The sequence below is a fragment of the Schistocerca nitens genome, chromosome 1 (assembly GCF_023898315.1).
Source record: "Schistocerca nitens isolate TAMUIC-IGC-003100 chromosome 1, iqSchNite1.1, whole genome shotgun sequence".
In the NCBI taxonomy this organism is placed as follows: Eukaryota; Metazoa; Arthropoda; class Insecta; order Orthoptera; family Acrididae; genus Schistocerca; species Schistocerca nitens.
This window is the reverse complement of record NC_064614.1, coordinates 732999537-733023584: the sequence shown is the minus strand read 5'-3', so window position 1 is coordinate 733023584 and position 24048 is coordinate 732999537. Positions and strand designations below refer to the sequence as shown.

Sequence of the window (24048 nt, the reverse complement as noted above, 5' to 3'; positions counted from 1 at the left end):
TCCAAAATCTGGACCTTCACTTCTACAGTAAAAGATTTTCTTTCTTTTCTCTCCATTAGAAAAGTCAATAACAAAACAATAGAAATACTTAACACAAAGATTAACAAGAAAATGATCCAAGGAACAAAGGACATCGTACAAATGACTTGACCCCTCAACTCAGATACAGTAACAAAAACAAAAAGAAAAACAAAAACTTAACAAATAAGCTAGTAAATCTCCAATAACAACTTCAATGCTTAAACAGCTAAAACAGTAGTCACAAAATGAGAAACTTCACTAGCAAAACCGCGATAGGTTTGCCTGCTATTAGCTCACTCCTTGATGTCACCTAAGAACAATGTGCAGGGCACGCCATATTTATGATACTTCCAAACCATAAACCAAGCTTCAGTTAAAATATATGGCATGCGAGCTTATTTTTTAATACATATACAAAGTTTGTACACTAAGAGGAAAGTTTTGTTGCAGTTGGCAAGTATTTGTTAGATATAATAGTTCAGAGGCTTAGCCTTTCACAATCTTCTTGAATTACACGCAGTTTATGCACTTTAAAGAGAGCATTCGTACAGAGCCAGGATGAAAATCGAAGGATTCCTTTTACTCAATATTATCAAATAAAGCTGCCAGGTGCAGTGTAAACGTCGGGGTGGGGGGGGGGATTCAGAAAAAAGTAAAATTGAAGTTTTCGGTACATTGTGAACGTATGAAATTTGATGGGATCAGGAAAAAATGCATAAATGGCAGGAAAATGTGAAAAGTGGAAAGTAAAAGTGTGGTAATTTTGTAATAACTATCTGGCAGTCACAATTGCTACATATTTATATATTTTCTGGTCTTGTTTACATTTACATATTGCTGTTCTTGCAAGAGTTTCTCTCACACTGGTATTAAAGATAACACCCCATGAGCTGAAGACATTGGACAACTGTGTGGAGAAGAAAATAGGAGATTATTTGTAAAATTGAAACAATGCAGTCCCCATTGGTGACATCCAAAGTCGAATGAAGACTGTAGGACAACTAAAGATTTTAAAATATCAGAACCTATCACTTTCTGAAAAATTTTCAACTACTGCATTTACCTGATTGTAAGACGAGATTTTTTTTCCCCCAAGTTCGTCATTTGAAAAGTACAGGGTCATTGTATGAGGGCTATCCACAAATTACATTACGTTTTGGAATTAATAATAAATAAAGTATTGGAATTTTTTTTTATTATATACAGATGAAAGCCACACTTCAATACTACTTTTCTACATAGTTGCCATTGAAATTAAGGCACCTATCATAGCGATGGATGAGCTTGGAAATTCCTTAGTCGTAAAATTCGGCCGCCTACGCCTTCAACCACGTGGTTACCTCCTCTTGAAGCTGTGCGCCGTCATCAAAACGCTGCATAGCCAACCACTTCTTCATTGCTGGGGATAAGTGGAAGTCGCTCGGTGCCAGGTCGGGACTGTGGCGGATGAGGAAACAACTCCCACTTAAAAGATTCGAGAACTTCACGAGTGGCATTTGCCGTGTGGGCCTGGGCGTTGTCGTGAATCAGCAAGATCTTTGAGCCAAACTTTCCCCTGCGCTTGTTTTGTATTGCTCTTCTGAGGTTGTGCAGAGTTTGTCAATCCCTTTTGAGAGTTTATTGTAGTGCCTCTTTCCAGGAAATCCACAAAAATCGTATTTCTACCGGGTTACTGATTAACCACGTGGTTGAAGGCGCAGGCGGCCGAATTTTACGACGAAGGAATTTCCAAGCTCATCCATCGCTACGTTAAGTGCCTTAATTTAAATGGCAACTATGTAGAAAAGTAGTATTTAAGTGTGGCTTTCATCTGTATATAATAAAAAAAAATTCCAATACTTTATTTATTTTTAATTCCAAAACGTAGTGTACTTTGTGGATAGCCCTCGTATATTCACAGATTAAGCTATTGCTGCTGAGGTCAACATTTTTATGTTGTTCAGTAGAGTATATAGGGGTCGTCTTACATTTAGAGATGAAGCCTTTGCTATGGTGTTCACAAGCAGATTTATTTTGAAGATAACAGTTTTGATGTTGCTTGAACAATCATGTGACATGGACTTGGGTGCCGCGCAGTGCTAGTGTGAGAGAAGTTGAGCCACACTGTGTGAACTAGCCACTACTACAGTCTTTTGCTCTGATTGAAATCGGACAGTTTTGTGAAATGCAGGACGAAACAGCATTACATTCTAACATCTTACAAACTTTTGCTGTATCTTAACAGATTTCCAATAAATGTTCTCATACACATACGGATATACAAACATTAATGCCACTTTTTATGTAGGGGTAACATTCAAAAAACATTAGCTGATTCAGAAACCAGACCAATATTTTATGTGTTTCTGAGAAACAGATTTACTAAGTTAATTGCAAAAGAGAAATTCTGTTGCCGTTCATGTGTTAGAATAGCGGGTAAAAACGTTAACAGCTTTAGAACATCATGGTAACATTCAGTTGAAGGAAAATTAATCCAGAATGAAATGTCTAACAAAGGAAATAAATCATATTAAATTAACTGTAATTGTTACAGCGAGAATAAATTGCAGCGGCGAGACGCGTCTTGGAAATAGTACCAACAGACGTCTAGTGATCATGGGACGAGCAAAAGTTTGACAATGACACTGAATTGTAATTGTGATCTTTCATTTATGTATTAGTTGATGTTGTTACATATGACCTGCGCACTAGAAGACACTGCAGTCTATTTTTCACAGTTACTGAAGCTCAGCACTAAGGAAGGGTTGAAGGGGGAACAGTGACTCCAGCTTGACATAGAATGATGATGATGATTGTGTGGAGGGGAGCATGCAGCAAATTTAGTCATGTTGCCAACCGTGGGAATCTATCACTGTACTTGGCTTTTTATGAACATCTATGGCATTTAAACTGCAGGTTGCCTGAATCCATATTTAGTCGGAATTGAACTGACTTTATAATTGGACAAATACTGAACAATAGTATTCATTTCTCAGGAAATGGTGAAAATCTAGATAGGGGACAGTGGCATTCTTACGATTTTTTTGCTGCAATGTTGTCGATGCTCACTGTGACTTAGGACGATAATGTAAGGGGGTGTGTCAACTGCTGGATCTACACAGCCGATGAGTGAGTGGTGGGCAGATGTTACATTTGGAAGCAAGAAACATTGTAACATTCTCACGTAAGTGTAGAATCGAAATCCGATATATATTCATGAAAAAATGGGTGTGTTCTCAGGTACCACGATAATGAGGGCCTCAGCTGTGCTATTAGGAGGATGGTGGTGGTGATTAAAAATGTTATACCACAGGCTGAAGGGTTCGTAAGCAAAAAAAAGTAGAAAAGAAACCTGTCTGAAAATGAATGTACACCATTTCTATTCATTTATTTTATTTCTCGGAGTGTTGTCAAAATGTAAACAATCAATAGATGGCATACGGTTAGAATAGGTATAATGTTAACTCTTTTGGCAGGTACTTTGTGGGTAAATCAGTCTTTAATTTTGATTACTCAGAATATGTTAGGAATAAAGTTTTCTCAGGGAGTGTCTTAAAAAAGGGGAGAGTCATATTATATTCGGGCAAATGCAGTACTCCATTTCACAACACTGCTTGATTCATACAGGTTTTCAGTATCTGGTACACAGCTTCAAGTCATAAATTTTTATAGTACAACTTCAAGTGTGACATGGAAATCACTGCTTATTCCTCAAGCCCCAAAGTTCGTTGCATAGCATCTTTATACGGTCTTCATCATTATTGATTTCCTTCTTATAGTCTGTATTTATTGCTTCTGAAAATTAGTGGTGGTGAAAAAATCCGTGTCGTATCTTTTCACATTTGTCTCGGGAAACTGTTCATTATTTGTAATTTCCTTACTAATAAGAAAAGTGCACTGAAATTGAGCATTATATATAAAGCTTTTTTTTCCCCTTAATCGGCACTATAGTCTGATATAGTTTTTGTTCTCTTCTCACATCCTTATATGTGTAGCATGCATTTATACTTTCACCTCCTCCGGCCACCTCCCATGGCAGGGGGGGGGGGGGGGGGCTGGTCTTGGGGATCTTTTGTGAGTTTGTGCATGGTGCATACGGCACCCTGAGCTATTGCGGCCCATTCTTCCATTCTCGACTACATTTCCTTCTTGTTCTGTCTTCCTAGGCCACCAGGACATATAGCCAGTCATGTGGTGGGGCTGTTATGTACCCATCTGGCTGAGCACAGGGATCACACTTATGATACCTGAGCTAGTGCCCCCCTCCCCACTGTGTATGCCTAGGAGTGGTTGCTTGTTAATCTGGAACATCGGAACACCCAGCAGTGGCCACTGTGCCAGATGGCTCTTGCTGTTGGCACCAATGCAGAGATCCCCTGATTGGCTTGGGTAGTATCAGGACAAATGATTCGCACATGAGTTGTATGAAGCTCCAGAAAACTGGCCGTTCTTCTACGGCCGTCTCTTTGGTTGGTAATGGATCATTTAATGCTGCTTCTAAGGACCTTGCAGCCTTTCTATCACTGGGAAGAGGGGCCAGCGTGCCAGCTTGGGGTGAAACACTTTTCCCACTATCTTGTCTGTGCTAGGACTGACGCGGACATGTTCATCACCACCAAGCCATTATTTTTTTGTGGAAAGTTTGGTGAAATAGTCTCTAAGAAAGATGCTGCCAGGTTTACTGTTGATCAGAACTTCATCTGCCACCCAATCTGCAGTCCCATTGAAAAAAGTTCAGGGAGTCATTTTTCAATGGGACTTCATCCTTCAAGCTAATCAGGAATTCCGGGCCAATCTGGAGCAACCAGACCTGTTCAGAAAGTCATAAGGACAATCGCATTGATACATGTGCCTTTACCTTTGCGTTTAAGGGGATAACTTCTCAGAGAAAGTCAAGATTGTGTGTTATTGGTGTGACGTGAAGGCAAATGCCCCACCATCCATAAGGTGTTTTGAGTGCTTGCGTTTCGGGCACATCTTCCTGCTGTACGGCCGACCCTCCTTGTGGTTGTGGACACCCCATCCATGAGGGGAGACCCTGTGTTCCGCCGCCCATATGTGTTAATTGTCTTGGCCATCGCTCTTCCTACTCACCGGTTTATAAGAAGGAAGATGATTTGGGAGTATAAGTTGTTTGTTTGTTTGTTTGTCCTACACTGAGGCTCATCAAAATATGATTGACTTAACTGTGTGTTGATGACATGTAACTTTGCTTCTGTTGCATCCTTTCCCACTCCTCCTTACCCTATCTCCACCCTCTTCTCCTCTCCCCTCCTCTGCGGTTCCTGTGCACTGCGCTGTGGACGCCACTCTCCCTCCCTGGCCAGAGAAGTATCCCCTCCGCCGGTGATGGAAAACCCTCCCAGGACTCCTCTCCGCAGCGTGTCTCAGGCCAGAGGCATGCCACTACAATTTGGCCACGTGACTCGCAATCCATGCACCCAAGGGGGCCTGCTCTCTTTCAGTTCCAGATCATGCAGAAGACTGCTCTCCTTCCGTGCCCTGCCCTGCCTCAATTTATGACAGATAAGAAGAAAAAGAAGAAGAAAGAGGAGGAACAGAAGTATCAAGACAAGGCCCCCCACCCCCGGTACTTCCAGAAGTGCCTTCCCCCCCCCCCCCCCCCCCCCTCAAACCCTAGTCTGACCTCTTATTTATGGATGTCACCCTGTCCTCGTTAGTGACGGATGGTGACCCATTCACCTCCCATTTATATCTGTGTTCTATGCGTGTTCAATGGAACTGTATTGTACTGACGGATTTGTATTTAATCTAATCCACACTACTGGCATTGCCGTTCTTACTCTATAGGTCCTGTTCCCCATCAGCCAATTCCATGGTGGAGCATAGTATTGCCATCTTCATCTGGATCATCATCACTCCTTGCAACATCCGTCGTCCACTGGTCTTACTAACTTTCGTCTTTGTGCTAGAGCCCTTACTTAATGAAACAGAGCAAGCAGGTGTATTGGGAATGCTTTGTCTCCTCCCTAGTTTCTTTTGTACAAGTGTCATGATTTTAGGCTACACTCTGTACCCTCTAAGGGTGTTAGCGGCAGTCTTCTATTCCACATCTTGCCCTTCCAGGTGGCCTTCGTAGGGATCCATCAGTTCTCGCGGAACACCGCACGTCCCGTTTTGTGATAGCATTGTCATCAGCCACCTGTTTGGCAGCCTTCCTTGTCCAGAAATAGCAGGTTTAAGCTTTCTACTTACGTTTTACTCCTTCTCAGGTGGACTCCTGCAATAAACCTTTTACTGAATGAGAGCTTCTCCTGGCCTTCTCTTGTTCCCATGATTCTGCCCCTGGCTCTGATTCCATCCATAACCAAACGATTAAACACCTCAGTCCTCCACAACGCCAATATCTCCTCCAAGTGTTCAATCGTATTTGGCTGCAATGCATTTTCCGCTCATGTGGGATATGCCTTCACATCTTCTGTTGGCACAGAACACTATCTCTTGCCTGCCACGTGTGGGGTGTTGACTGTCAAATCGATGGCTGTCGAACGGGCCTTCTCCTTTATTAAAAAGTCTGCCCTCACCCAAGTTTTGTTTCGTACAGACTCTTGCTGTTTTTCCTGCCACCCTGTGATCTCTGCCATCCACGACTTCTCGCTGATCTTGGCGATGCTGCGTGTTCAGTTGTTTTCCTTTGGGTCTCGACCAATTGGGTATCCCACGTAATGAACTTGCTAATCATGTGGCTGGGGAGGGGGGGCCGGATGGTCGGCCATCTACCCCATTCTCCATGACCCCTCTGGGGTCAGATTCCCTTTTTGCTCAGTCGTGAGCTGGCTCTTGGAAGACTACCCGCATGTAATAACCTTTGTGCAATCAAGGAGACTCCACCACGTGGTATTGTTCGCTCAGCCTCTCTTTTTGGGAATCTAGCATCCTTTGCCGTCTTCTGTTTCGGCCATTCTCGTTTAGCCCACAGTTTTTTAGTCTGCAGTGAGCCACCTCTCTTTGGAAGTTTCTGGGACCCCTTCGTGGTGATACATATTTTGCTGGACTGCCCCCACCTTTTGGCCCTTTGCAGTAAATATACCCTCCTGCCTTCCTTGTCCGGGGTGTTAGCAGAAAACCTTCACATGATTGTCTGCCCTCAGTTTTCTTCATGAAAATGGTTTGTCCTTCCAGGTTTAAGTCCTTGAATTTCCCTCTGGCATTGATGTTGGTTGTGGAGGCCTAGACCTTGCCTCCACATCGGCCAGGTTGTCCCGCCTTTTTCCCTATACGAGTCTCTTGTGCTGTTGTCCCCATTGTCATGAACATAGTGTGGTGTGGCATGGTATGGTATGGTATGGTGTGGGATTCAAGAAGGGTCGGTGGCGTAGCGTTTGTGGTGCCCGTGCTCTCACCATTTCCCCTGCTGTCCTCCTGTTCCTTCGTCTTCCTGCTGACCAGGCATACCTGTTAGCTATTTGTTTGTCCATTTTCCCTTCCCCTTGACTGGGCTCTGCTGTTTGTGTTATTCCTCTCTTGGTTTCAACCACCTTATTTCATGGGACCGATGACCTCGCTGTTTGCTCACCTTCCCCAATCGATCAACTAACTCTACTCATTACATGATTCATGGAATTTGTTGTTAACACAGATTTTATGATGGAACCTGTGTATTGCAAGTCTTGTTACAGGCATATGGTTGTTTTTACATTCTCTGATCCAGCATGGCTGGTGTGTTGTTGGACTCCATGTCTGTCTCCTTCTTTTTAATTAGCGAGTTCATGTATTGAAGTTTAATGAGAATGTCAAATCAGTTTGATTTGTGGCAGCATGTAAGGTTTGTTCAAAAAGAATGTGGTTTGTGTATCCTGTTTCTAAAGACAAATTAGAATAATTGGAAGCCTGTAGTCTTTGATGAGAGGCAGGGGGTGTGAGGAATGGTTTATTTGGATCTGATTCTGAGAGCTTGTTGACACAGTGGCTGGAGACAACAGTCATGTGTGCACGAGTTGTGTGTGAGTGATAGTGTGAATGTGTGCACTCTCGTTTTCTGACAAAGGCTGTGGCCAAAAATTTAGTTTTGTGAGTGTGATTGTGCCTGTCTCTGGCTCAGCAATCATCTTTACGGTGAGTTGCTACCTATCCTCATTAGTATTGATTCTCAGAGTATTTGCACAAGTTATCTGTTGCGTGCGTGATCACCGTGATCTCATTTCCTCAACATGTTGTCTGTGACACATGAATAGCTGGCCAACCAAGTGGACATCCACGATGGGCCAAAACTGCAGGTAATTCCTGTGGGTATCTCTAATGGATCGGGCCTGCCAATCTAAAGCCCATAGTTTCCCACTAATGTGCGGGCCATGCCTGTCGGATCTACTCTCAGCGATTTGCCTGCAGGCTGGGTCTATCTGTGTGGAGCATAATGCGGTGGATTTTCATGGTTTATCCATGAACCCAGGACTGTGGTGCTCCTTGGCAGACCAGAGACCACAGGCGATGTATTCCAGGAATTGCAACGGTCTCACTGCAAGTACATTGTGCGGTGCGGTGTTTTATAGTCATTTGATTTATTCTAATACATTTTGGTACTTCAAAAGTAGTTTATGTATTAAGAAAGTATGGACGATAAGAAAAAGAAAATTGTGGCAGTGGCTGGCAGTTTGTACTTTATGTACTCATGTATTTGTTGAAAGAAAATTCACGCCACAATACCTGTAGTATAAGACACATAACACAATTGGTAATAACTGACAATAACGAACATAGTAGAACCAGCATATTATTGTTGGCCACCTATAGTGTTGGTTTACACAACTCTTCCCCACCTTATACACTTCTTTCAAGAAGCCTACTTTCTCTGAGATTATTTCTGAAAGCAGTGAAGGTATTTTAAATCTGTCGTTCGACTCCAACAAAATGCATCTTTTTGTCACTAAATGTGTTTTGCTTTATTGAAATAAAATAACATCAGTGGTCTTAATAAAACATATACCATTTGGCTTGCTTTCTCCAGCTAAATGTCTGGAAATCATTTCACTGCCATAATCGTCCAATTTCCAGTACATAAAACATGGGAAAGACAATCATCATGTGTGTGGACTAATGTGTGAGGTGCGTACACACACACAAACCTCATATGCTCCCAAATGCTCACTCCCGCAGCCACTGTGAGACTTTTTCTGGTACCTTTTGTAATACACAGTTCATCCCTCTCCTACATGTTTCCTTGCTTTAGCTTATTTCTTTACTGTTTTCTTCAATATTGATCATACAGTGCACCTGCATTTCCACCTTTCCATTGGGATGAGATGGTAAGATGGCTTGTTAGTGGTTTAAGTTAGTATATGGACAGAAGCTGCTTTTTCAGACATTTAAGTATGATCACACCAGAATGCCACAAAGAGAATAAAGTACTAGCCCAATAATAAATTGTGCATGGGAATATCTTCAGTTGTAATTTTAGTTTGTGTGTGTGTGTGTGTGTGTGTGTGTGTGTGTGTGTGTGTGTTTGTTTGTAAAAACTCTTAAATGTGGATTTGTGTTAAAGAAAAATACAGTTTTATACTTCCTGATAGTAAAGAGTTATGGAAAATAAAGCAGACAGGCAAGTACAACATTGACATATTGAAGAAGCTGTTATAACAAATGGTCAGAATTTGTAAAGTGAAGAGCAGGGATAGGAAATTTGTAAAGTGAAGAGCAGGGATAGGATTACATCAGACATTAAAAGGAAAAATTCCTTTCTGCAGTGTGAAGAACAATGATCAACTTATGAATGCATTGAGTTGCCAGCTCTTCATGTATTAATTTTTCTGGTAGTTCGGATTCTTCTTTCTTTCTCTCTCTCTTTTTTTTTTTAAATATCAAATTTTTTTTCTTCTAGGCTGTTCTGTATACTGTTTTTCCAAATTAAACCTAATTGCAATCCTCTGATTATTCTCAGTTTCATACTTAATGTTCAATGTTCATATAAAAAAGTCTTATTCTACTGGAGATAGTATTGGTCAAAAGTAGAAGAAAAGCTCCTGTAATTGTACATCCGAAAACCAATACCTATTGATGTAAGGACATTTTATTTACTGTTGCAGTTCATTGTCCCATTACCACAACATGTATGTGTGGATAGATGCAAACCCTCGAGCAATTGTGGAAGTGCGGCATCACAACCAGTTCAGTATCAATGTTCAGGCAGGAATTGTCAGTGACGAACTTGCAGAACCACGCACTTTATCAAACAGATAATCAGTTGTGTATCACAGATTTCTGCACAATGAATATGACTGTGACAGTGGGGCGCCACTGCATTCTCTACAATCGTGCAGAGTTACCTTACCAAAGCATTTTGTTGACATTGGATTGATCGAGGTGGTCAGATAGCATGGCCTCCCCAAACATAGGAATTGAATCCATTAGATTCGTCTGTGGGGCCATTTAAAGACATTGGTGTTTGCCCAACCCCTCAACAATGTGCAGACTTAAAAGAGCCTGTGGTGCAATCCGAACGGAGCCAGATGTATTGCCAAGGAGGGCTTAAGGATGTGTCAGGATGTATTATAACTACGAGCATCTACTTCTACATAACAAATGGATGGTAATTAGAGAAAAGATTGGCTCGTACCTCAACATGTGTTGATTTCTGGACATATCATTATAGCAACTTTTCTTTGACTGATATTACCTCCTGTAGGTATATCACTGTATTATCAGCTAATCCTATTTGTAATTTGATTTTTCAGTCATTGTTTTTAACTTTGGTACAATCATACCCCTCCCCAATTGTTGCTTTGTGGTTGTATGTGTTAATGCAGTTCTTATCATATTTTAAACTTTTTGAGACTGTTTTTTTAAGTCTATAGCTTGATACAGGTAAATCCTGTTAGATATTATTTTTTTTTTATTTCCCCTCCACCAGTCATCCCATTATCTTTGGCGAGTTCTGTTCGTATAGTTGAATGTAGTGATTTTGTATTTTCCATCTTTCCTTTGTTTTCTTTGCTTTTTCTGGATAGAGATAAGTATCACTTTAACCTTATTCTGTTCATATAACGTAACATCTTAACTGGACATTCAAATGTAAGTGACATTACACCTACTGTAAATTGCACAAGATTAATATTAGGCAAAATCTTGGATGGATTCTTATGTTAGGTTTAGTTCTGTATCACTAATAGTTGAATTTCGTGAAGTTGATCTGGTCTTGCTGTTATATGAGAGATCTACAGTTTTCATTGGTTCAGCAAAATGTTGGGATGTAATTCAGAAAATGTACTTGGCGTTGGGGGGGGGGGGGAGTATACCTTAATCTTGGCATTAATATGACATTGATGTGTAGCACAGCACAAACTTTAAATTGTTTCAGATTGCACACAAAATAGTAGACTATGTATGTTGGTTAAGAAAGGGTGTAAGGCAGGGTTAAAATGTGTAACTGGACCACAATATATTTTTAGTAGACTTTCCGAAGGGCAACAGGAACATTGATATTTGTGTTTTTGTTTTGTACATAAAATAGATAATTGTGAGGTTCTACCATAAAGTCAAAGCTTAGTAAAACTGTTCCATGTAGTTCTTGAATAGTTGCTTCCATGTTCTGTGAAGGTTACTTTAACTTTTACGTATCCTTAAGATATATGGTGTGCCTAAATCATGGCACTTTTGTATTTAAAAAAATGGCGAAACAGCAATGTAAAATCACTCAAATAAGTTAAATTGTTAAAGTGGTAAATGTTTCCTGAGGAACAAGTTGCAATGCAGTGTTATCCAGTATTTCAGTTTTGTTCATAACTGGCTATAATCTATAGTTCCAGCAAACAAATTCTTACAGGAATAACTTTCTTCTTTCAAAACTTTTCCAGATTGCTTTTGCATTCAAATCCTCATTTTCAGTATAGAATTACATACACCAAAGAGTGCCTGGTTTTATTGCCATAGAGAATTTGAGAACTAATGTGCCATGTGAATTAAAAAAGTAGCCCACAATTAATCTTGAGACTGGTAATGTGGAATGTAATGTATTATGGTTATCTGGTTTACAAAGATAACACAGTCCTGTTTTTTATTATATATATGTACCAGGAAAACAGCTAAGTGAGAAACAAAATCAATATGCCAGGTAGTCTTTGGTGACAAAGTTTGGAGGCAATACATTTTTATATCTACCAAAGATTCGTTGGCTTATAACATTTTAAATGTTTTTTTGTGTAATTGCCTCCATTCTTTATAAAGTGTGTAGAGAGGCAGCCGAGGACAACAGATGCAGAAAGTACGGAGGCAGTCCACCTTGTCCTTAAACAGTTTAATTGTGGGTGTCCTCCTACAGGTGGGACGACCCAGCAACATGCCGCAAGCTCAGTCAGTAATTGATGAAATTACAGAGGAAGCTAAGCAGTATAATCGCATCTATGTTGCTTCAATACACCCAGATCTCACTGAAGAGGATATAAAGAGGTGAGTGGAAATCAGTAGTAGTGTTCTGTACAATCAGTAAATGTGGAGCTTGATTTTATAATTCATTTATTTCCAATAGATTGAACGGCCATGAATCTTGTAAATGCCATCAGATACGTAAATGATTTTATGGAAAACTCTAATGCTGTATCTATTTATTTTACAGTGTATTTGAAGCATTTGGTCCTATAAAGTACTGCAAACTTGCGCCGGGAAGTACACCGAACAGGCACAAAGGATATGGATTCATTGAATATGAAACACAGCAAGCAGCCCAAGAAGCTATTGCTTCTATGAATCTGTTTGACTTGGGAGGACAGTACTTGCGAGTTGGCAGAGCAATAACACCTCCAAATGCCTTACAGGTCAGTATATTAATTTAAATAAAAAGAAAAACCACTTACGGAATTTATAAAACTGTGTGTGTGTGTGTGTGTGTGTGTATGGAATGAAACTATTTAATTGAATACAAACTGTGTGTGTGTGTGTGTGTGTGTGTGTGTGTGTGTGTGTTTTGCTTTGCCTTGCTTATACACCATAGCTGGAAGATACATGTTCATCAGTCACAATACTGTTGGTAATTATGGACAGGAAAATGTCATTTTATTATATAGCAAATTGCAGTGTTGTTTTTTGTTAATCTTTTGTATTATTTTCATTAGTTTCGGTGGCTTATTTTTCAAGTTCCGTATTGATATCAATATCGCATTCATTTACATCAGTGGAGTGAAAATGTAAAAACTGTTAATTCTACTCAATTAAAGGAAAATAATTCTGCAGTCATACGCCTGAGAGTTTTTCAAAATCAAGCATTGTCATAACTGTTCAATGTTCTATTCTGCTATGAGATTCCACCAATCCGTCAGCAGTTTACTATGGCATCAAAACAGCTAATTTGAGTCTATTTCAACATGGAATCGAACTGCCTACAGCATAGTAACATATATTTGACAATGCCCACTTTTCCTGCTGCTACGGAAAGTTACTTTTCGACTAAATTGTGAACATATTTATATCCCTTCCGCATATCTACACTCCTGAAACCTGTAATTCCAATTCTGCATAACATACTCTTTACTTGTCATCACTTATAACATTCACCACCACCACCACCACCACCACCACCACCACCCTATAGCTGTACTAAAAAAATATACTGTTTAATTGTTGCACCATTTTAAAAATATCTCGAAACACATCATTTTTGGTTGATTTGCACAGAAGTGTATTTTTGGGTGATTTGCACAGAAGTGTCACGTAGGTGACAAAAACTGTTCCTGGAAGGGATTTTGTTGCAAGTAGGGTTTTATAAATTAAAGCACACAGTCATAGAGCCTTGTTTGTGTATACCGGAAGTGAACTGTCATTTTAAGATCATGAATGAACGTCAGCCCTAAGAAAAAATTCAAAATTCAATTTAAACATTCAGTAACTATAAATTACCAGGTTTAGGAAATAGTTGCCCTCAGATTTAAATTTTCACATGGGAATAGAGGAATTGCCAAATTTTGCGACATTTCGTAAAAATGAACAGTGACGTGATTTCTAATGTTATCATTTACATGAAATTAAATTTTCCTGCTCCTATCAATAATTTAGTCCTGTTATAATATTAAATTGATTATTTGCCAGTTGTCAGGCCTATTTAAGTTTTGGACTTTTTTTTTCCAGGGGTCTGCAGCACTTCGTAGGGATTCAGCCAGCATGCGTGCCCATGTGAGTAGAATCACATTCCTTCCTTTAGTTTATGTTTCTGTCAGTTTTGTTTTGTTATCATGTGTTTCCTATAGAGTATGAGCAACCAATCTCTCACTCAATTACTGCTATTTTGCTAAACATAATCAGATTTTCAAATAAAAAGTTATAAAATGACATCATTTGATGTAAATATCAATCAGAGGCTTCCTCTAAATTATCTGCAAGATTTATATAAATAATTGAAAAGGGGGGGGGGGGAGCCTGTGGTCATCCATATTAAGTTTGTACTTTGAAAATGTTTGTTGTGCATTTTTCCTAATTATTTGAAATAATTAAACTTGTCATCCTATTCAGCACTTAAATTTAGCTTGTTATTGGCTGGGGTGTCATGTGCATTTAATTAAAGCACTGAGTTTATGCCATGTGGGAGAATGATAGAAAAAAATTAAATCTGAAGGTGTTGGGTGAAATTGTGTGGTGCTGGAAGTAAAGAAAAGAAGTAAAAGTAAAGTCATGTGTATTGTTGGCAGGATCACGAGAAAAATAACAGTGTTAAGTAGCAAAGTTAACCTAATGTTAGTTACCTGTTATTGTTGGACAACATAACCTTATATGCAGAAATAATTCTGTAACATTGACATCCTGATGAGCTCCATAATACTGGCAGGAAAATATTTGGTTATGGGATATCATGTAGTGCTGTGTTTTGAGCATCTCCCAACTGGCTCAAGCTGTTTGTCACATAGTAGGAAATCTCAAACTTTGTCATCTGATGAGCTAGTGACTTCTGTTGATACTAGCTCCTCGTATTGTCTAACTGCTGTAATTTATTTGTGCAGTAATAATTCACTCTAATTCTATTTTATTTTGTTTATTAGGCATTTAATTTCTAATTTATTTTCATGTTTCATCAGACTGTTGCATCTTGCCTTCAAACTAAGTACAATCTGGTAACGTGTTCATATGGTGATATAGTTTATGAACAAGGATTGTAATTTTCTTTTCCAACCTACTTGGTAAATCATTATAACCCTAATAACCAAATGAAATAGTATTCCATATGAAGGACAGGATTTTTGCATTTTACTCTTGGTTTCACTTAAGTAACCACTAAAAGTGTTGGTATATACCAGAGTATGCATAAGCGCGAAATCCCATTGAAAGTGACTGATCAAAATTATAATTGTGGTGAACGGAATGTAATGAAACAAAAAATGGAATTTGATGACCATACTTTCAGGTATGTTGTACCATCACTTGTTCTGTATGAGCCCTGTTTCGCAAATATTACTGATGGTTGTAAAGAATTAGCCACCCCTGAAGGCACAGACATGGTTATTGGCTTCAATTATTTCTAGAATGCAGTCGATCTGCCAAACAACACAAAAAATAATAGTTAATACTGTTGCAGTGAAAGGACACAGATCAAACTATGAAATTAAAGTGATATTAGCCCTGTAAAAATTTGAAATATGGCAAAATGAGAGTGAAACAGTTCAGTTTTTTTAATGTGTATTACTCATTCTGTATATTTAGTAGAGAATATAAATTGCTACATTACAGTGAGCTGTATATCATTTCGCATCAGAGTAAATAAATTAAGGAATGGCATTACATACATATATCATATGACAACTCTTATTGAAAGTGTATTCAAATATGAAGTGAATTTGTACTATCCATGTTTGGAACAAGATTTAATACTATTTCCTCTAGTGCTTCACGAAATTGTCAAACTTTTAACCTGAGTGGTAGCTTGTAGTTTATTTGTTGTTTTCTACATATTGCCTACATTTGTGCTTTGCATACCATGTGACTGAGCAGAGCTTGATATCCTGTTGAATTCTGCTGTATATAGGGATATCATGGTCCAACTCTCTCTTCTGTTACTATTGCTGGTCATTTCTCACATTGCATAAATGATATTTTGCTTATAATAATGCTGATAATATTGTGCTTATAATAATGCATGGGTTACTGAAAAGAACTTGCATATCAGTGAGTGTGTAGTTTGTGCTCACATTAGTTAACACTACACCCACTAGAACTTAGGACTTAAAGAGATGATGTATCCAGAAGTAGAACTATATTTGGAGTCATGAACAGTGGCAGTTGAGTTTAGGCTTGTTCTGGCTATCTACATCATGAATACTCCAACAGCCAATGAGTGTTCAGTAGTGTTCTCAGCCCTCTGCTGTGAATGTTGTAGCTAATGTGAGCTGTAAATGTGGTCGTAGCGAGTTGTTCAGTGAATTTCTATTTCATTTGTTGCAAGTTGTCATCACTGATTGCAGTGGTAAGTGATAAATTCTGTATAAGCAAGCGAGAGACATAATTTGCAGGATATTTGGTTCCTTCAAGTGGAAATCATGTGCATACCACAATTGTCACTTGGAATTGTCAACAATGGCATTTCTGTCTGTGGCTAAACATGCGTGAACCGCCAATCGTTTATGGCTTAGACGATAGTAACAAATCACTGGATTTGCTTTCAGCATAGTTTTGGAGGAATTGAAAGTAATTTCAGAGCATTACTTACATGGACTCTGTTGTATGACTGATTTTAGTTTATGGATGCCCGGGCAAGGCTTATAAAAAATGTTTGATGTTTTGACACCTATTGTGCAAATGATTGTTTCAATGGCCTCTGGAAATATTACTTCCATTCTAATAAAACAATGATATGGAAAGAATAGATTGTTGCTCACCACATAGAGAAGACCTTGAGTCACAGGCAAGCATGATGAAAAAGATTGCTGAAATATTAACTTTCAGACAAGGTCCTTCTTTTGAATTGGAAAATGCATGTGCATACACACAAGCACAACTCGTACACTCGTTTACTGTCTCACAGCAATAGAGCCAGACTTTGACTGCATCTGACATCAGTTGCAATCTGCTGGGGGGGGGGGGGGGGGTGTATGATGGGGTAAATGAAAGTTGTAGTACCTTTATCCTCTCTTCTCATAGTAGTTTTTTTTGTCCGGATCTTTCCATTCCACCTCCCTGTCGATCCAACAGTGGTGAAGATCACGGGAATGCTTCTGCAAGTTCTCTTTATTGCACTACTAAATAAACAGCCACACTTCTCACAGACAGGGGTATATTTTCCCCAACATTTTCGTTATTACTTTTCACAACACAACTAACAATGGCTACGGTAATACCACTCTCTTGAGTACATTCAAACATCCGTATGAGAATAATGTAGGACCTGAGAGAGAAACCAGAAAAACAACTATCACTCTTTATTTGTTCATCAGTGAATTTGAACCAGGTGATGCATTTAAGAATGCGGGTGTTTAGAAAGAATTCCTCTAGATGGCCCATGAAGCATAGGATGGTGTCATGTGGGTGCCCATTGCTGTACCATGGATTTGTAGGTGATGCCTAGGAAGGAGAAGTACTTCACAGTATTCACCTTTTTGCATCTGCAGCTCTTTTTTGCATAAAAGGTGGAACTTATATCTCATAATAGTTCGTCATGGTGACCAGGAGGGAGATTATAGGTTTGGAGTCAGTTGAGTGTTGGGAAATGTGTGGTGTGTTGTCGTCATCGGGATGTTAGGAGGGAAATGGCATCAACAGTAGTGCAGACTGCTGCCAGAGGACCTCTGCCAGGTAATTAATCTCTGTGGTTCATAACCACAGTTTTGGAGCCTTTCTCAGTAGATAGTATTATAAGGTCAGGATCAATTTAGATGATGGATTTTGGTTCTTTCTGCAGATGTAAGGATGGTTTCCATGTTGAGGGATTTGTGAAATGATGGTGCAGCAAGGTTAGAGGTCAGGAAATTCTGGGTTCTTAAAAGGAGTAGCTTTGGGGTTGTTGAGGATTGATTACTATTGGATGGAGGATTGAACTGAGTTATGCAGCATTCAGTATTGGTTTTGGATCAGACTTGATTGGTTGGGTTGGTAACAAAAAGGTGTTTCTACTGCAGGGGCTTGGGAGAAGGAGAAAATGTCTGTAATAAACCCCTGCAGGATTGAGTTTGGGAGTGGGGCAAAAGGTAAGGCCTTCAGAAGGAATTGAGATTTTTGGAGAACAGGTTCAGGACTGTTTAGTGTCTGGATTGTTTGGTGGTGGGTTGTGGTAAATGTATAGATCTACGAGCCAGGGTTTGGTGGCTGTCAGGGAGGTTTGATTAGACTCTTGTAGACATTGCGGATAGTTGTGTAGATGAACTGATAGGGAGAGTTTTTTTGAGGTGGCATTGTACGTGCAGCTCTAGTTCCTGGAGGGCAAAAGTTTGTCTTGGATGTGGGATGTAGGAATTTGGGATTACAGAGCAGTAGAATTTTATGGATGGAGAGGAGATATTGCAAGAAGGTTTGGGCCTGACTTATAAGGTTTTACAGGACTCAGTTGGTGATGGCTATGGGCTAATGGAATTTGAGCAGATAGATGTCATTGTATAAGAAGGGGTTGCTGCTGGAAGAGAGTAATTTGATGGTTAGGCCATTCGGAGAGGGGTGGGGGGGTTAGTCATCAGTGCAGGAACAGTATGTTGTACTGGATTATGGCTAGGGATAGAGAACCTTTACTGTATTGCTGCAGATGGGAGGAGCAAGGACCATTGTTTGTGTCTCTAATAGATGTCTGTAAAAATATTCCAGTGGAACTTGAAAAACAGCTGAAGAAGCCTGTCAAGTTCTCCTAATGACATTTACTATTATGGCCTGGTGTATGAACAAGGGTTTTGAATGTTCCATTCGAATTGTTTTAGTGAAATGTTGGAAATGCATGAATAGTTTGAAAATGAATGGAATCATTTTAAACTAGTCGCCATTAAAGACAATATGCGACTGAGACAGAAATTAAACAAATAACACATATACTTAGTAGCTGATCCTTTACAACACCACAGTGTTGAAAATACACTAAGGTGTCTTTTCTTGTCAGCCTTAAATCCAAAATGGTTTCGTAAAGAAGTGACAGAAAATTAATCTTCAGCATGATTCCATAAGTTACTAAATATGTAATAAGGGACTGTAATTGAAATTGACACAAAGATAAATATTTCATAAATTGCTAATTATGTAAGTGCTTATTAGTGGATCTAATGTGAGACTTGTGGTTTCAGGGTACATCAGGAACAACAAGTATGATGCCAACTGCTGCAGCTGTGGCAGCTGCAGCTGCCACAGCAAAAATTCAAGCAATGGATGCAGTAGCAAGTAATGCTGTAGCATTAGGTATGATACAAAAGTTATTGATATTTCAACTGGGTTTTCAGCTCCTAAAACTATTTCTGTCATGTAAACATTTGTTTTCAAATAAATTCTTACTATGTAGTATAAATTAATGGCATGTGTAGTGTGTGTGTGTTTTTACAAGAGAAAATTACTTTCACAGGTCTCTCAAAATTGGGTGGTGTGGGAACATCACAGTTACCTATAATACCTAATGTCCCTGCAGTGCCAACAGTGATACCAACACTGCCATTGCAGACAGTCCCCACTGTGCCAGTTATCCCAACTGTAGCCCCAACTGCGCTTGGGCAGGCACATGCTGGTGTATTACCAGCAGTTATACCACCTCCAGGCCTTGCCATACCTCAATTCCGGCCTCAGGCCGTTACAACACCAGTTACTGCTACAGTAGCAGGTTGGTAATTTGAATCTTTGTCATTGCTGCTGCTTGTATTAAAGTTTGTGTGCACCCTATATATATATATATATATATATATATATATATATATATATATATATATATATATATATATATATATATAGAGAGAGAGAGAGAGAGAGAGAGAGAGAGAGAGAGAGACAGACATTCCACATGGGAAAAATATATCTAAAAACAAAGATGATGTGACTTACCGAACGAAAGCGCTGGCAGGTCGATAGACACACAAACACACACACAAAATTCAAGCTTACGCAACAAACTGTTGCCTCATCAGGAAAGAGGGAAGGAGAGGGAAAGACGAAAGGATGTGGGTTTTAGGGGAGAGGGTAAGGAGTCATTCCAATCCCGGGAGCGGAAAGACTTACGTTAGGGGGGAAAAAAGGACGGGTGTGTGTGCGAGTGTATACCCGTCCTTTTTTCCCCCTAAGGTTAGTCTTTCCTCTCCCGGGATTGGAATGACTCCTTACCCTCTCCCCTAAAACCCACATCCTTTCGTCTTTCCCTCTCCTTCCCTCTTTCTTGATGAGGCAACAGTTTGTTGCGAAAGCTTGAATTTTGTGTGTGTGTTTGTGTTTGTTTGTGTGTCTATCGACCTGCCAGCGCTTTCGTTCGGTAAGTCACATCATCTTTGTTTTTATATATATACTTATTACACTATTCTTATATGCAAATAAATTGTGTAGTGTTTACTTCAGGTTGCATTTCGTAGCATGCTATAGAGCAAAAAATTATCATCTCTAATCGTCAGCCGATATACTTTATAAAGGGTAGAATTTGGCCTGATTGCTAATATGGTATCTGTAACCAACTTGTGTGTATGGGCAAGGGGAAAATCATTGTTTCATCAAATCGGTTGAGTTTATGTCTCATTGATACACATAAGCACATATTTCATTCCGAAGTATGGATATGGAATAATTTCGTCTTCAGGAAGAGTGGACCATTTGATTTATTTTTTTCCCAGTTTTCCTACATCAGTTCAGTCAAACATAGGGAGTAGTTAGGCCTGTTAAAGTGGTGGGGGTGGGGGGTGCCAGCCATTCCCTTATTTAACCCTTTTGGGGCCATGTGATTTTCAAGGTATCAGCTGAAAAGTGCCAGGTGATTTTGTAGTGAATTGCAGAAATTTGTTAAACTTACCATAAAATCTGAACCGTTTATCATAGGACCTTAATTTTTTTCTTTTATAGCTAGTACCTTCAACTACAGGAATATGAGCAGAGTACACTATTAGGCCTCATACTTCTAAAGAACACAATATTTGTATTAGAGTTTTTGTACGGAAAAAATTAAAACTTTGGTTTTAAGTCATATTTAGCCTCATGCAATATAATTGAACTTAAAATTTGTGTTCATATTATCAATCTACATATTATTCTGAACAATATAATATTTGTTTGTGCGTTACTGTCACATATTTTAGAAAATAATGCACCCTGAAAATACTTATACAAAAAATGGGTAAAACATCTATAATTTTGTCGCTAGTTCCAACAGAAAATAACATAATACCAATTAAGTTTTAGGATCATTTATTGACACACAAATGTTGACCAACACATTTGGTATGTAATCCCTTCTTACAGAGTACACACATTGTTCTTGATCGTCGCCTTGTATATTTTGTAGAGCACACAACACAGGCTCACTCCTTCTTTCCTGGTAGTATTTCTGCACCATACACTGTGGGGGGTGCTGCATTTGCACTTGATGTAGTTAGTGCTAAGTTTTGTATCTTGAACCACTCCCGGGACAACGTGCAGATGATTTTGCTGTTGAATTTCAGACGTGTGAGTGGTTTCTTGGACGAAGATAGATTTTCTTTATTAAGAATTAAGCATTCAGAAACATTCTGCCAATTATGCTGAAAACATAGTCTTCCTCTCATACAGACAACAGTATGTCATCATATCTGTGGAATCAATCCCTCACATGTATTTATTATATTGGAATATGACATCAGGTTTCTTCAAAGGTTGTCATTTGCAGATACTTCTGTCTGACACTGTTGCAGTAGAGGAGGAACTGATCAACAGAACTGGATTTTTCTGTGACATCTTTTCCCTGAAGCCACAGAGAAGCACAAAGGCCTTTCTAAAGGATTGGACCTGCCCAATGTCAAATTTGGAAAGCAGATTAGGTGTGAGAAATTTTCTGTTCCTCCGAATTGCGCGAGTGAGGAAGGTTCCTATGGAATACAGTTTTTCCATTACTGGAATTGACGTGCAAAAATTGTCACATAAAATGTGGTGCCCTAGTTCATGTAATTACCAAGAGCAAGTAATTTAATTTTGTAATAACTACATAGCCTAATCTGTGCTCTTTTACCTCCACTCTGTCAGCTTCACATCTTGCTCCACGGTACACACAAAGTCCAAGGCAGTAGTTCACCACAGAATTACATAGCATCCAGAACTTTACACCCCCATCTGTGGTGATGTTTATTAGGGAGATACTGGATGAGTTGAGAATGAGTTTTAGAACCAACAAGACTTTCAACACTCAGCTGTTGATGAGGCGTATAATGGTGACGAATCACATTATTGGCAATGTTCAGCATAATATCAAACTTTGCAATGGAGTCATACGCTGGATGCCCAGGAGGGTGCAATTTTCTATTATCTGCCAAGTGGAAAAATTTTAGGAGTAACTGAAATCTATTTCGTGAAAACATTCAGGGAAAACCATGAAGTTGCCATATTTTCCTCTATGGGCCAGTAACTAAAAATTGTCAGTTTCTTTACAAGTCCCATATTTAGTATAGCTGCCACAAAAGCCCTCATTTCTGGCACTGGGTAGGATACCACTTTCTCAAACGAGAGTTCACTGATAAGTTTACGTTTGCTTCGAGAAATAGCCGAGCATATCTGTTTGTTTCCATTGCAATTATCGTCAACAGTTGCACTGAGGGGGGGGGGGGGCGACAAGTTTAAAAAATCAATTGGCGTAGCATTTATTGGTACTTTTTGGGGCTTGATAATTCCAAAAACATGAAGCAGTGAGGAGCAGGATTGTCCAACTCATCAGTTCCAATTTCAGCAAACGTGTCGCTGGCTGAAGTCATTTCTTTAACATCATCTTCATCGCTGCTGGGTGCAGATTCAGCTATTGATGACTCACATGCTGAGATATCACCACTAGACCACTCATAGATCAATCCACTGCCCGAAAAACCGACCGTCAAAATTGTTCTCACTTTCACTACTTTCCACGGTATACATCGCACTCAAATGAGACTTCTTGCTTAGCTGAGCCATATTACCTTCGAAACGAACGAAAAACAACCTTGTGTTTGGAACTCGAAAATATTGATTATTGCCATCAACAGTCGAAATGGCTCTGAGCGCTATGGGACTTAACAGCTATGGTCATCAGTCCCCTAGAACTTAGAACTACTTAAACCTAACTAACCTAAGGACATCACACAACACCCAGTCATCACGAGGCAGAGAAAATTCCTGATCCCGCCGGGAATCGAACCCGGGCGTGGGAAGCGAGAACGCTACCGCACGACCACGAGCTGCGGACCATTAACAGTCGAAACGAAGTACTTGGCGGCTATCTTTTGACCTTTGTTTGTCTTTATGACATCTATATACCATGATCTGTGCCTCACTTTGAAAGAAAAGTGCGCATAAATGGCAGTACGATTAGATTGTACCTGGCACTTTTCGTGCGTACCGCGCGATTCGGTTAGATTGTATTTGGCACTGTAAGGTTTAACCATCTATCCTGTTAGGTTACTGTTTCCACAGCTCTTCTGAATACTTCTCTGGCCACTACAATGGGTGGGTTTTGCCCAGAGTTTAGTGCCACGAGCAATAGGAGTCAGTTGACAGATACTCCATAAAGTTGTTGTAGTGGATGATTGTATGAGTCTTTCATGAAAACTGACTCCTTGAGATGATTTGCCAGTGGGGGCACAAAGTTAATAAAGGCTTAGTGACATTGTTTATCAGATACACTGGTTAAAAGCAGTGGCAAGTAGTATCCTGTGAAATTTGGTTAAAGTGGAGAAAGCTAACAGTAACAATAAATGGTTATCATCAAACAGAAACCTTCTGTAATTTCCCAATTAGTGTTGCATCCCACTTTAGGACAAGAGAGAAGGAAGAGATTGAAGACATGACAAACGGTGAGGTTATAATAGAAGGGAAATTGCAATCTCCACTGCCTCGAGATGACTGGGTGTTGTTGTGTCATCTTAATAATCATCATTCATCCCCATTACAGTCGGAGGAAGGCAATGGCAAACCACTCCCGCTAGAACCTTGCCTATTACAGCAGTCTCCCACATCGTCCCCTAGGCTCTG

At 39.5% G+C, this 24048-nt stretch overlaps 1 protein-coding gene across 5 annotated transcripts in view; it reads left to right on the top strand.

Moving 5' to 3' along the window:
• The window catches only part of LOC126259991 (poly(U)-binding-splicing factor half pint), a 136078-nt gene that overhangs the window by 87772 nt on the left and 24258 nt on the right, over positions 1-24048 (top strand). For 4 of the 5 annotated variants that reach the window (XM_049957128.1, XM_049957163.1, XM_049957148.1 and 1 more), the window contains 5 exons: positions 12273-12399; positions 12566-12764; positions 14071-14115; positions 19185-19296; positions 19457-19708. In XM_049957128.1, the coding sequence (XP_049813085.1) occupies positions 12273-12399; positions 12566-12764; positions 14071-14115; positions 19185-19296; positions 19457-19708 (735 nt within the window). Of the gene's footprint in view, positions 1-12271; positions 12400-12565; positions 12765-14070; positions 14116-19184; positions 19297-19456; positions 19709-24048 lie in introns of all 5 variants that reach the window. The other variant, XM_049957138.1, reaches the window with a different exon arrangement.